Source organism: Amblyraja radiata, chromosome 24 (genome assembly GCF_010909765.2).
Source record: "Amblyraja radiata isolate CabotCenter1 chromosome 24, sAmbRad1.1.pri, whole genome shotgun sequence".
Lineage (NCBI taxonomy): Eukaryota > Metazoa > Chordata > Chondrichthyes > Rajiformes > Rajidae > Amblyraja > Amblyraja radiata.
This window is the reverse complement of record NC_045979.1, coordinates 14,619,459-14,632,986: the sequence shown is the minus strand read 5'-3', so window position 1 is coordinate 14,632,986 and position 13,528 is coordinate 14,619,459. Positions and strand designations below refer to the sequence as shown.

Genomic DNA, 13,528 nt, shown 5'->3' with positions numbered 1-13,528 from the left:
TAAAACTAAAAACTAAATAAAGCAAGCAGACAATTTCTACTCCACAATAGAATAAAATTTGGCCTCAATATCAGGAAGATGCTTTGTAGTAAGGTCATAGAACCTTTTAACAATGATCTAATATCCTCCATGGTGACAATGCTGTAATCTCCCCACTAATACCTCTGCAGTTGTCAAACATCATGCAACATTTAACAACCACGGGCGGCAAGGTGGCAAGAGCTGCTGTCTTACAGTACCAGGGTCCCGGGTTCGACCCCGACTATGGATGCTGTCTGTACGGTGTTTGTACGTTCTCCCCGTAACTGTGTTGGTTTTTTCCGAGATCTTTGGTTTCCTCCCACACTCCAAAGACGTACAGGTTTGTAGGTTAATTGGCTTCAGTAAAATAGTATGAATGTAAAATTGTCCCTAGTGTGTGTGGGATGATGTTAATGGTGGGGGAATTGTTGGTCTGTTTCCGCGCTATACCTATAAACTAAACTAAACTATGCCTAGGCAATGCTGTATTGGCATCGGTCTTTATTTCAAAGGCTCTATTACCTCATTGTTGAAATGGGAACCTTTTCGTTGTACAATTTTTTCCATGTCCTTTTGATTGCAAAAGCTACTCCCACCATTCTAATGCACGCAGTTATAACCTATTCTCAGACATGGCTGACTCCACCATTAGTCCCACCCAAGATTGAAAGACCATATGTGCGGGAACGAGCTGCAGATGCTTTTTTATACCGAAGATAGACACAAAATGCCAAACTAACTCAGCAGGCCAGGCAGCATCTCTGGTGAAAAGGAATAGGTGATGTTTCGGGTTGGAACCCTTCTTCAGACTGACAATGTGTCTAGTGCAATGATTCACGTCGAGAAACCGTTATGTTTTACTGGGATAAAAGGATGTAACTGTAAAAGCAGTTTTTCACTGTATCTCAGTACATGTGACAATAACAAAACAAAACCAAACTTCAGAAAGATTATTTCCAAATTTCTTTCCCCCCCCCCCCCCTTGATTAGTGCAATGTTTCTTGATTAGTAGCAGGTGTCAGAGGTTATGGGGAGAAGGCAGGAGAACGGGGTTAGGAGGGAGAGATAGATCAGCCATGATTGAATGGCAGAGTAGACTTGAAGACCCGAATACTCCTATTCCTTATGACCTTATGACCCCACACCTACAATTACTCAGAAGGGTCCCATTCCGAAACATTACCTATTCATGTTCTCCAGAGATGCTGCCTGACCAACTGAGTTGCTGCAGGACTTTGTGTATTTTTCAGAAGGTTCAGATCAAATGAATTTTGGACAGTTACTGCAGGATATATTAGAGTTGGGCAAGGACAGGGACATACAATTTTGTAAAATTTCACAGCTTGCAACAACAAAGGAAAAATTTGATGTGATAAAACGCCAGCAATATTCTACACTTTTCCATCTTTGAATAAACAAGCACAAGCTATCATTGTTCTGTCACCCTGTTCTTTTTCCTAAACCTTTTTGCCTCCCTGCCGTATTGGTCTTGAACCATCCCATTATTTCTGAAGACATTTCGGAGAAGTGTTCATAGGTATCTTTGCTGCTAAATACAAAATAGTTTCAGTACATAATCATCTATTTTTTTATTTACAGCATAACAGACAAAAAGAAAATTGACATACAGATTGCAAGGTTTTCCATTTGGCAGAGTAAAGTCACAATGTGAAGACATTAAATCTAAATAAATAAAGTAGGCATAGTAATTTACAATGTATTATGCATGACTAATAATGAAGTCATCACTACATTTGAGTATTGGTCATTTAATAAATAAAAAAATTAAGACTTCGAAGCATTTTGTGAATAATAAATCTGTTCTCTAAATTATTCTAGTCCATCTCATGAAAAATAATCCACTGTGATTCATGATTGTCATTTGGTTGAACTGATGTATATTCTTATGTTGACTGCAGACACATCTTTAATGCTGTCACACTCAGTCTTGTTTGGTCGCAGGTTGAGAATTGTTCGTTGCTTTTGCATATTGCTAATGCCTAGAGACAAAAAAAGTGACATTTAAAAGTTAGATACCGAACGAGACTTTAAGAGAGTCAAAAGAAATAGTAAGAATGAAAAATGTAAAACTGAATTTTGAAAACCTCCCCCCCCCATAAATAAACAAGCTCGATACAGCTGTGAGATAGTATCACAGGCATTCTGTCTGATAGCCAGATTTCGACACACAGCATGGAAACAGACCCTTCGGCCCACCCGTGTCCATGCTGACCATCCCATTCACACTTGGTGAGACCATGCGTAGGCTTGGCGATCACTTCGCCCAACACCTCCGCTCGGTTCGCACTAACCAACCTGATCTCCCGGTGGCCCAGCACTTCAACTCCCCCTCCCATTCCGAATCTGTCCTTTCTGTCCTGGGCCTCCTCCATGGCCAGAGTGAGTCCCACCGCAAAATGGAGGAGCAGCACCTCATATTTCGCTTGGGCAGTTTACATCCCAGTGGTATGAACATTGACTTCTCCAATTTCAGGTAGTCCTTGCTTTCTCCCTCCTTCCCCTCCCCTTCCCAGTTCTCCCACAGCCTACTGTCTCCACCTCTTCCTTTCTTCTTCCCACACCCCCACATCAGTCTGAAGAAGGGTCTCGACCCAAAACATCACCTATTACTTTGCTTCATAGATGCTGCCTCACTCGCTGTTTTTCCAGCATTTTTGCCTACCTTCGATTTTTCCAGCATCTGCAGTTCTTTCTCAAACACCCCATTCACACTGTTTTTTTCAGGTTATCCCATTTTGGCATCCACTCCTTACACATTCGGGACAATTTACAGAGGCCAATTAACCTGCAAACCTGTATGTTTTTGGGATGTGGGAGGAAACCAGAGCACCTGGAGGAAACCCACACAGTCACAGGGAGAGAGTGTAAACGTCGCACGTGCAGCACCCAAGGTTAGGATCGAACCCAGGTCTCTGGCATTGGGGGACAGTGGCTCTACCAGCTGCGCTACTGTGCCACTTGAAGATTTTTTTAAAGTTCCACTTTACCTAATCAGTCTTGCATGTGGCATTGAGTCAGTTAAAAGATGGTCCCATATGCAGGGTGTATTGCCCCAATGCTTCACCTGGGTTAGTCATAATTAACGTGCCTCAATGGTAAATTGCAGCAGGCCGCTTGGTGATTGCTGCCAAATCCAGTTCTGTCCTTGCTCAGAACTGACACACACAGGCACTCACTGGAAAAATCCAAACGTATATTTATTTTCCCTTACTAACAGAAACAAAGTGTAGTCTTCTCACTGTCACCTGTGCTAAAATTATCCTGCTCAACTAAATAGGGTCGATTCTAGTTTAGTTTATCATTGTCATGTGGCGTAGCAGTTGAGCTGCTGCCTTACAGCGTCAGAGAGCGAAGTTTGATCCTGACTGCGGGTCTTGTATGTCCGCAGTTTGTACGTTCTCCCTGTGACCGTGTGGGTTTTCTCCAGGTGCTCCAGTTTCCTCACACACTCCAAAGACATATAGGTTTGTAGGTTAATTGGCTTTGGTAAAATTCTAAATTGTCCCTAGTGTGTACGATTGTGTTAGTCGATTGCTGGTCTGCATGGACTCAGTGGGCCGAAGGGCCTGTTTCCATGCTGTAGCTCTAAATGCTTACTATCCAGTCAGAGAAAAGACTTTACATGATTACAATCAAACCGTCCATTGTGTATAGATACAGTGTACAGATTCTAAAAATAATGAGTGTATACTCAAGCGCAATAAAATGTAAAGTTACCTATCTTCACATTATATGATACATGATATGGACCACTACAGCAAGCCTGAGCTTGGGAAATGGTTTCTGCACCGTCGCATTTAAATACAAAGCTGCAATTTGTCCTTGCAAATAAAGTGATAAATTGTATCTTTTTAGTCCGTCCTCCTCCGGGATTGAGGATGACCTAGTTACAACTCCGGATTTGTGGCTAATGAGACCAATTTGGGAAGATCGGTCTCTTTCACAGATGGGGCAGGATGTGGCCAATGGTGAATTAATATATTTCCAGAACAGAGTCACAAACGCAGGAAGTAGTGAAAGCAAACCGATTAATCAGTTACATTGCCGTCAGAACAAAAGAAAGGAAACCGTAATTTTTCTGTGAGTCTCCAGCGTTTATGGGATCAAGACTAATCCAAGCCTCAACTCCTTTTACTTTTTGACCTCCACATCGTTTCATTCCCTCCGGTGTAAAAACCTGTTAACTTCAGCCTTGAATATACTCATTAATTGAGCATTCATTGCCCTCAGGGACACAGAAAGCCAAAGATTCAAGAGTTTTAGATTTCTAATACCTATATTAAGATTCAAATGTTTGAGTTTAGTTTATTGTCACATTGGTACAGTGAAAAGCTTTTGTTGCATGCTAACCAGTCGGCGGAAAGACAATACATGATTACAATTGAGCCGTCCACAATGTACATATACATGATAAAGGGAATGACGTTTAGTGCAAGATAAAGTCCAGTAAATTCCGATTAAAGATAGTCTGAGGGACTCTAGTGAGCTAGCGACAGATCAGAGCGAAGATTAAGAAATATATAGTTAAAGTAAGAAATGCTGCTGTTGGATTAGAGATTTGAAAGAGTGGAGCAATTGTAATGAGTGATCGGATTCTGTGACCCGCATACACAAAGTTGCCCGGCTTGGGTGGCATCTTGAAGGGTCGTCAGCATCTATCGAGGACAAAGATACAGTAGGTGACGTTTTGGCTCAGGACACTTCTTTAGGTTCATTGTAGTAGGGGGGGAGGAAGTTGGTAAAGATGGGGGCAGGTCAAAACTAGGCATGTGAGGTGTGGATACAGGTGAGGAGGGTTGATTAACAGATTGGCAGATAGAAAGCCAGAGATGAAAATTAGACAATAGACAATAGACAATAGGTGCAGGAGTAGGCCATTTGGCCCTTCGAGCCAGCACCGCCATTCAATGTGATCATGGCTGATCATCCCCAATCAGTACCCCGTTCCTGCCTTCTCCCCATATCCTCTGACTCCGCTATTTTTAAGAGCCCTATCTAGCTCTCTCTTGAAAGCATCCAGAGAACCTGCCTCCACTGCCCTCTGAGGCAGAGAATTCCACAGACTCACCACTCTCTGTGAGAAAAAGTGTTTCCTCGTCTCTGTTCTAAATTCTTAAACTGTGGCCCCTGGTTCTGGACTCCCCCAACATCGGGAACATGTTTCCTGCCTCTAGCGTGTCCAAGCCCTTAACGATCTTATATGAGACAAAAGATTGTGAGATAAAGAGAGAAGATATGTGAATCGTGAGGCCAGAGAAAGGGATGTAAGTGGAAGGGGACTGGGGAAGGGGATGGTGGGAGAAATCAGGTGGGGCACAGAGAAGAGAATGGAAAGAAAAAGTGGGGGTTGGTTGGTTGGTTGGTTAGCTAAAATTGTAGTGCAATAAAATGCTGGAGTAACTCAGCAGGACAGGCAGCATCTCTGGAGATAAGTAATGGGTGACGTTTCGGGTCGAGACCCTTCTTCAGACCTGTATTTCTCTGATGAATTACTGCACTCTTAGGCCAGGTAAAACTCCTGCTGAATGACAGTGGCTTTAATTTTATCGATGGGAGTTTAAAAGCAAATCCTTTCTTTGGGTGATAATACCAGTACTTTTAAACCTGAATGGTACGAATTATGGAGCAATAATGGACCGTAATGGATTCAAATCATCAAAATATGTCTACTGCATGCTTTATATGACATGGCAACCCATATACACAGTACTGATTTTAAACTGAAGATTAGATTAGAGCCCTGATTTATTTGGAACCTTACTTTGCAAATTAACTGAAAACATTGGGGGGGGGGGGGGGTGGTAATCACTGGTCGACATGGACTCGGTGGGCTGAAGGGCCTGTTTCCACACTCTATCTCTAAAGTCTAAATACATCTGAACTTTCAGGTTCATATATTAGACACCATGGCTACACCAAAACGCATGTCGAGAAAAATCATATTTAGTTAATTGTACAATTCTATATTACCAAGAATAAAAATATTAGTAGTGACTTGTTTCCATTTAATTTATTTCAGTTTAGAAATGTTAATTTTTAAAATGATAGTTCAATTGTGAAATTTTATTCCATCAACTCAATTCTGTCACATTAAAAGTGATTTATAAATTGAGATTGAAGTGATAATGGTCCAAACATACTCGGAAAGCAGTAATCTGTCCAAATCATCAAAGTGGCAAGTTAATCCACATGTACAGTAGTACTCTTCATGATGGTTTAAAATAATCTGTATTTAACTGGATGCTGACGCCAGTAAGCATGATGAGTTATAAGATATTCAGCTCATCGAGTCTGCTTCACCATTAGATCATGGCTGATCTATTTTTCTCTCTCAACCCCATTCTCCTGCCTTCTCCCCGTAATCTTTGACATCCTTACCAATCAAGAATCTACCAATCTCCACTTTAACAATACTTCTGCAATGAATTCCACCCTCTGGCTAAATAAATTCTTCCTCGATTTCATTGTAAAGGTACGCCATTTAATTCTGAGGCTGAGTCCTCTGGTCCCAGATTTTTCCATTATTGGAAACATCCTCTCCACATCCACTCTATCTAGGCCACATATTATTTGGTAGGTTTTATTAGGAACCCCCCCTCCCCCCCCCCCTCATCCATCTAAATTGCAGTGAATACAGGCCCAGAGTCATCAAAAGGCCCTCATACATTAACCCAATCATCCCTAGGATCATTCTCGTCGTCAGATATGGGGCTCAAATCTGGCTTGGGATATCAGCAAACTGCAAAGAACCTGTGCCCTAAGAAAAATAACCTCATCTTTTATGAAGAACAGTAGTGTTCATAAAATTCTATTGTTTCTCATACTTCAAAATATAATCATAAACTCGATAGTGTCGGTCCATTTCCATGTTTAGCTACTTTCAACTAATACAAGTCATTTACTTTAAGCAAAACACAAAGAGCTGGAATAATGCAGTGGTTCAAGGCAAGATGGTGGCGCAGCGGTAGAGTTGCTGCCTTACAGCGCCAGAGACCCAGGTTCGATCCTGACCACGAGTGCTGTCTGTACAGAGTTTATACATTCTCCCCGTGACTTGCGTGGGTTTTCTCCGACTGCTCCAAAGACGTACAGGTTTGTAGGCTAATTGGCTTAGTAAAATTGTAAATTGTCCCTGATGTGTGTAGGATAGTGTTAGTGTGCGGGTAACGCTGGTCGGTGCGGACTGTTTCTGCGCTGTATCTCTGAACTAATCTACGGAGAAAATGGATAGGCGATATGGTGGTTGAATCTTTTCACATTCCCTTGTAGCTGAACTTCAGAGACAATTTCCTGTGATAATGATTCTCCAAACTTATTTCAATGAATGAAAATCTACAAAATTACCATGTCATTATGACACATGATGTTGATTGCTTCTAATACCAGGGAGGGGTTTGAAGCAATATTTCAGAAACTAACTATGGGTGTGTATTCCATTCACAATTCACACAAAGAAACCAGTTAGTATTGAACTCAAATGTGTTGGTTTATAATCCTGAAGTAGCTATTGTGCACAAATGCTGCATGAATTCCAAGATCACCATTTACAATTGGAGAATGTTTTGATGGAAAGATTTGTTTCTAACTTGGATTAAGGACTGGGTTTTCCTTTGTCAAAAACTTCAGATAACCAGGAGTTGGTTTTCCTTTTGTCTTCCACACTGGGTATTAACAATGGGGTTAGGTGTTCATTACTTAAATCCTTCATGACGCCTTCATACACAATGCACAGACCTAACACAGCTCAAAGTGAAGCAACAGTAACACCACCTGGATGGTATTTAGTTTAGTTTAGAGCTACAGCATGGAAACAGACCCTTAGGCGCACCAAGTCCACGCCGACCATCAATCACCAATTCTCACACTAGCTCTATGTTTTCATAATTTGTCGTCTACTTTAAACACACCATGGTTAAGTTACAGAAGCCAACTAACCGGTGGGGTAGCACGGTGGAGCAGCGGTTGCTACATTACAGCGCCAGAGACCAGAGTTCGATCCTGACCACAGATGCTTTCTGTGCGGAGTCTGTACCTTCTCCCTGTGACCGTGTGGGATTTCTCAGGGTGCTCCAGTTTCCTCCCCCTCTCCAAAGACGTACAGGTTTGTAGGTTGGTACATTTTTTAATTGTCCCTAGTTTGTAGGATAGTGCTAGTGAACGGGATATTTGCTGGTTGACGCGCTCGGTGGGCCGAAAGGGCCTGTTTCCATGATATATCCCTAAACTAAACCAAACTATCCAACAAACCCGCACGTCTTTCAGATGTGGGAGGAAATTGGATCACTTGGAGGAAACCCACACAGTGGGAACGGATCTGCGGAATTTCCAGCACCCTGGCCAGTAGAGGCAACATAGGAGATATATTTTATACACATGTACTCCATTCACTTTAGATTATTCAAAATACATTTGAAATTGGCTGAGTTTCAAAAAGTTTTTTTTTGTACTGATATAAATAATATTGCCGAGACTGAGGGCCTGAGCTATAGAGGGAGGTTGGGTAGACTAGAACTGTATTCCTTGGAGTGCAGGAGGATGAGGAGTGATAAGATCAGTCAGGAAATAGATAATTAGATGCAGTCTTTTCCCCTTGGTCAGGGAATCGAGAACCACGTTTAAGGTGAGAGAAGAGAGATTTAATAGGAACAGCTGCCAGAAGAGGTAGTTGAGGCAGGTACTATAACAACATTTAAAAGACCTTTGGACAGGTAAGGTTTAGAGGGGTTCGGGTCAAACGCAGACAGGTGGAGCTAGTGTAGGTGAGGCTGCTTGGTCAGCATGGGCAAGGTGTTTCTGAGCTGCATGACCTTGTGACTCTTAAAATTCTATACTGTGGAATGTATTGTCGATTTCTGCTGGGAGAAAATGCCCAACGATGTGGCTTTCGTTAAAATAGTTCTCATCTATTAAACAAAACAATGCGGTCCACGCATGATGGGTCGTTGTACCATTCTACCAGCATCTTCCTAACCCAAACAACCGGGCCTGATATAAAGAGAGACCACGCTATTTCTTGATACCTTATTTTACTAGTCTAAACGTTGACTCTTCCTTGTCGATGCAACCAGCCGGTGGAACCGTGAGCCGGGTTATACCGGGCGCATGTCCCACGTGAGTTTTAGTTGCTCAGGGACTACGATGGGGAATGATTATTTAAGTCGTCAGCGACTTTACAGCGAGACGGTCGCCTTTTGATCCAATCTCACTCGGCATTTAACTGGGTTATTGTTCATTCATTCGTGTGCTCGCTAGTGTAATAACATGCAGGACGGGAGGGGGGGAGAAAGGGTGGCGAGACAAAACGACCCTTCTGCTGATGACCAACTCATCTTTTTTTGTTTTAACCAAAAATAATATAATCAATTATTTACAATAATATATAATGTACAGCACGAAATAGTTCAAAACAAACCCTCCACCATGATACAAGTCAAACCAATATTCTTCAATATCACATATACTATTAAACAACTACTCCCCTCCCCATCCTTATTAAGGACGAGCAACTCACCCCTTGTGTGGGTGTGTGTGTGTCTTTGGATCAGGACATGGTGCTGATAGCTGTCGGGGTGCAGATGTGTGCCAGTTGTCTGGATTTCACAGACTGGATAGCCTGGCGGTTCTTGAACTGAACCATGCCCAGGGTGATCTCGGCGTTCCACGTCGACTCCCCCAGGCACCTGAAGTCAATCTCCTTGCTGTCTGCCATCACCACGGTGAAATAGACATATCTCCCCTTCCTCTCCACGCAGTCCACCGTCTTCATGTTCTCAAACGCCAGCACTTTGCATTTGGACCGGCTCGCCTTCGGGTCGTGGATGCAAAGCCCTTCGTCCGTCAACACGCAGTTTTTCCGCTTCCAAAGCTGCAACAACCCGTCGCTCCTTTTCTCCAGCAGCCCTTCCTTCAGAATATTCTGCCCATTCATCTCGCCTGTGTTCCCTTTCACTGCAAATGTTATCTAAGAACTTGCGACGATGGCCCTTTCTAGTTCATATCTCTCTCTCTCTCTCTCTCTCGTCCCTCCTGCTTCTAGTACCGCGGCGCTGCTCAGGATCTGTTGTAACATGCCCAAGATAGCTTTTTATTCAATTCAACATTTCTCTGCCCAGCCCCTCCACTGACGTACAGCACATCAAAGGCTTGTTCCTACGCGGCACTTAGTCATTCTGGAAACTGAAGAGGGAGGGAGGGAGGGAGGGGAGAGGGGAGGGGTTGTATTGACTGAGGTTTGGGATCGTTGTCGGTTCTCGTCTGCCTCTGGAATTACCTTTACAACGTCACCCACAGCAGTCAAAACCCCCGCAGCGTTAGAAAACGCGTTTCAAATATTTATGCTATTTGCAAAACGGAGCAATGCAGACGGGCCACAGTTGAGTACAACTAGTCCAAGCCACTGTGTGCTGTTAGAGTTTGTATATTAGAAATAATCTCCGCGTTGTACTGCATTGCATTTGGAAGTGGAGAGAACATGCCTTGTGTGTTTGCTTTAATTCTGACACTTTGCCCACGTTCCTGCGAGTTTGATGCACGATCTTTCTTATATGTTTATATATATGTATACACACACACACACACGCCGTCTGTCTATGGCTAGACTTTATCCCTGTCCGTAGGCTGAAACGTGGGTTCTGCGAAGACATTCATTCAGCCATCTACATTAATTCACCGCTTTCCCCGAATGCTCGGGTCTCTGAAAGCAATTGCGTTTTAGATACATGCAAGCGCAGGATGGTGCACTCGTCAGGCCTTGTCTTGCTTCCACGACCCAATTCTGCAATTATTCTGCAGGAAAAAGAAACTGCAGATGCTGGTTTACCAAAAAAAAAGACACAAAGTGCTGGAGTAACTCAGTGTGTCAGGCAGTATTCCTGGAGAAAGAAAGAACTGCAGATGCTGGTTTGCAAAAAGATTCACAAAGTGCTGGAGTAACTCAGTAGGTCAGGCAGCATCTCTGGAGAAAAAAAAGAACTGCAGATGCTGGTTTGGAAAAAGGATCCCAAAGTGCTGGAGTAACTCAGCGGGCCAGGCAGCATCTCTATCTCTGGAGAACATGGATTTGGGATGATTTCCTTCTTCAGACTATTCCATGATGGACATCTCGCTGAGCTGGGAGGCTACAAGGAATGTTGCCGACAGGCCCGCTCCAGACTGCGGGAGAACGTGCTGAGGGGCGCGCTAAAGCTCGATGCAGCCAACGCCAAGCCCCTTTGGGGGAGGACCACAGTCTCCGGTCCTTCCTCTGCTGGACATTGAGGGATAGGATCTGGTGGGGGACACCGCTCAAACAAGGGAAGGGATATCACCCCAGGGGGGCCACACGAGTGGCGAGGTTGTTTTGTTTGAAGATAGGTGAGAATAATATTGAATATGACACCATTGTTTAGTTTAGCTTATTGTCACATGAAGCGAGATACAGTGAAAATATTTTTGTTGCGAGCTCTCCAGTCAGCGGAAAGACATGATCACAATCGTGCTGTCCACAGTGCACAGATACAGGATAACGGAATTAACATAGTACAAGATAAAGTCCAGTAAAGTGTGATAAAAGATGATCGAGGGTCTCCAATGAGGTAGGTACAGTGCCCTCCATAATGTTTGGGACAAAGATCCATCATTTATTTATTTACCTCTGTACTACACAATTAAGCACTGGTGAGCTTACTAATCACAAAGGGACTGGCAGGCCAAGGAAGACCTCCACAGCTAATGACAGAAGTATTCTCTCTTATAATAAAGAAAAATCCCCTAACACCTGTCCGACAGATCAGAAATACTCTTCAGGAGTCAGGTGTGGATTTGTCAATGACCACTGTCCGCAGAAGACTTCATGAACAGAAATACAGAGGCTGCACTGCAAGGCGCAAACCACCGGTTAACCGCAAAAATAGAATGGCCGGGCTACAGTTTGTCAAGAAGTACTTAAAAGAGCAACCACAGTTCTGGAAAAAGGTCTTGCAAAAAGGAGCAAAGTATGGAGGAGAGAAGGAACGGCCCAGGATTCAAAGCATACCACCTCATCTGTGAAACACGGTGGTGGGGGTGTTATGCCCTGGGCATGTATGGTTGCTGAAGGTACTGGCTCACTTATCTTCATTGATGATACAACTGCTGATGGTCGTAGCATAATGAATTCTCAAGTGTATAGACACATCCAATCTGCTCAAGTTCAAACAAGTGCCTCAAAACTTATTGGCCGGCGGTTCAAAGGAGTTTTTCAAAACTAAAAAATGGTCAATTCTTGAGTGGCCAAGTCAATCACCCAATCTGAACCAAATTGAGCCTTTTATATGCTGAAGAGATAACTGAAGGGGCCTAGCCCCCAAAACAAGCATAAGCTAAAGATGGCTGCAATACAGGCCTGGCAGAGCATCAACAGAGAAGACACTCAGCAACTGGTGATATCCATGAATCACAGACTTCAAGCAGTCATTGCCTGCAAAGGATATGCAACAAAATACTAAACATGACTTCTTTCATTTACATGACATTGCTGTGTCCCAAACATTATGGAACCCTGAAATGGGGGGGGACTATGTATAAACACTGCTGTAATTTCTACATGGTGAAACCAAAATGTATAAAATGCCTTTGTTAAAATCTGACAACGTAACTTACTCAAGGATAGACTATTTTTTGGTAGATTCAAAACTTATCCCATTCACCTATAACTCACAATATCACAACATCATAATCTCAGACCATGCCCCATTAACATTTATGATCAAAGTAAACGGAATGGCAGAGACACAGTCACAATGGAGATTTAATCCCCAAATCTTAAAAGATAAGTCATGTAATGAATATCTAGTAAAACAGATTAAAATGTTTTTTGAGGCTAACGATAGCCCTGAAATCTCTGCCTCGCTTCTTTGGGAAACATTTAAAGCATTTGTACGAGGAGCATTAATTTCTTCCCAATCATTTTTTAATAAAGAGAATAGGGCCAAACAAAAGAAACTGGAAATGGAAATAAAGCAATTAGACACAGAAAATGCAGCAGCACCATCCACGATAAAACACAATAAAATTGCAGTATTGAAATATAAATTAAACAAGATTTATTCAGACCAAGTTATAAAACTTTATCAACATACAAAACAATTAAATTTTGAATTTGGTGACAAACCACAAAAACTATTAGCGCGTCAACTTCGCAAATTGGACGGGGAAAAAACAATATACAAAATTAGAACAGATAAGGGAGAAACATTAACATTGCCTAAAGATATTAATGATAGATTTCTACAATACTATCAAAAATTGTATTCATCTAAAATAACAGAACAATCAACGGGAATGGAAACATTTTTACAGAATTGTAAGTTTACGGGTCTAGATCAGAAAGAGAGAGAATTGCTAGGGGCTGAAATTACGATAAAAGACATTGAAGAATCAATAAAGTCCTTAAAAAATGGAAAGTCGGCAGGACCCGATGGACTAAATTCGGAATTTTATAAAAATTTTTATGACTTGCTTTCCCCAC

General features: G+C 42.5%; 1 protein-coding gene across 1 annotated transcript; it reads right to left on the bottom strand.

Moving 5' to 3' along the window:
• Nucleotides 1-1,585: 1,585 nt before the first annotated feature.
• phlda3 (pleckstrin homology like domain family A member 3) lies at nt 1,586-10,155 on the bottom strand. The gene is made up of 2 exons (XM_033042464.1): nt 9,554-10,155; nt 1,586-2,021 (listed from the first exon to the last, which is right to left on the bottom strand). The coding sequence occupies exon 1, from the start codon at nt 9,968-9,970 to the stop codon at nt 9,584-9,586; it is 387 nt and encodes a 128-aa protein (XP_032898355.1). The 5' UTR covers nt 9,971-10,155; the 3' UTR covers nt 1,586-2,021; nt 9,554-9,583.
• Nucleotides 10,156-13,528: the final 3,373 nt, after the last annotated feature.

What these genes read in the sequence shown, in the direction of transcription:
- phlda3 (XM_033042464.1), bottom strand. Translation starts at nt 9,970, where the DNA reads ATGAATGGGCAGAATATTCTGAAGGAAGGGCTGCTGGAGAAAAGGAGC.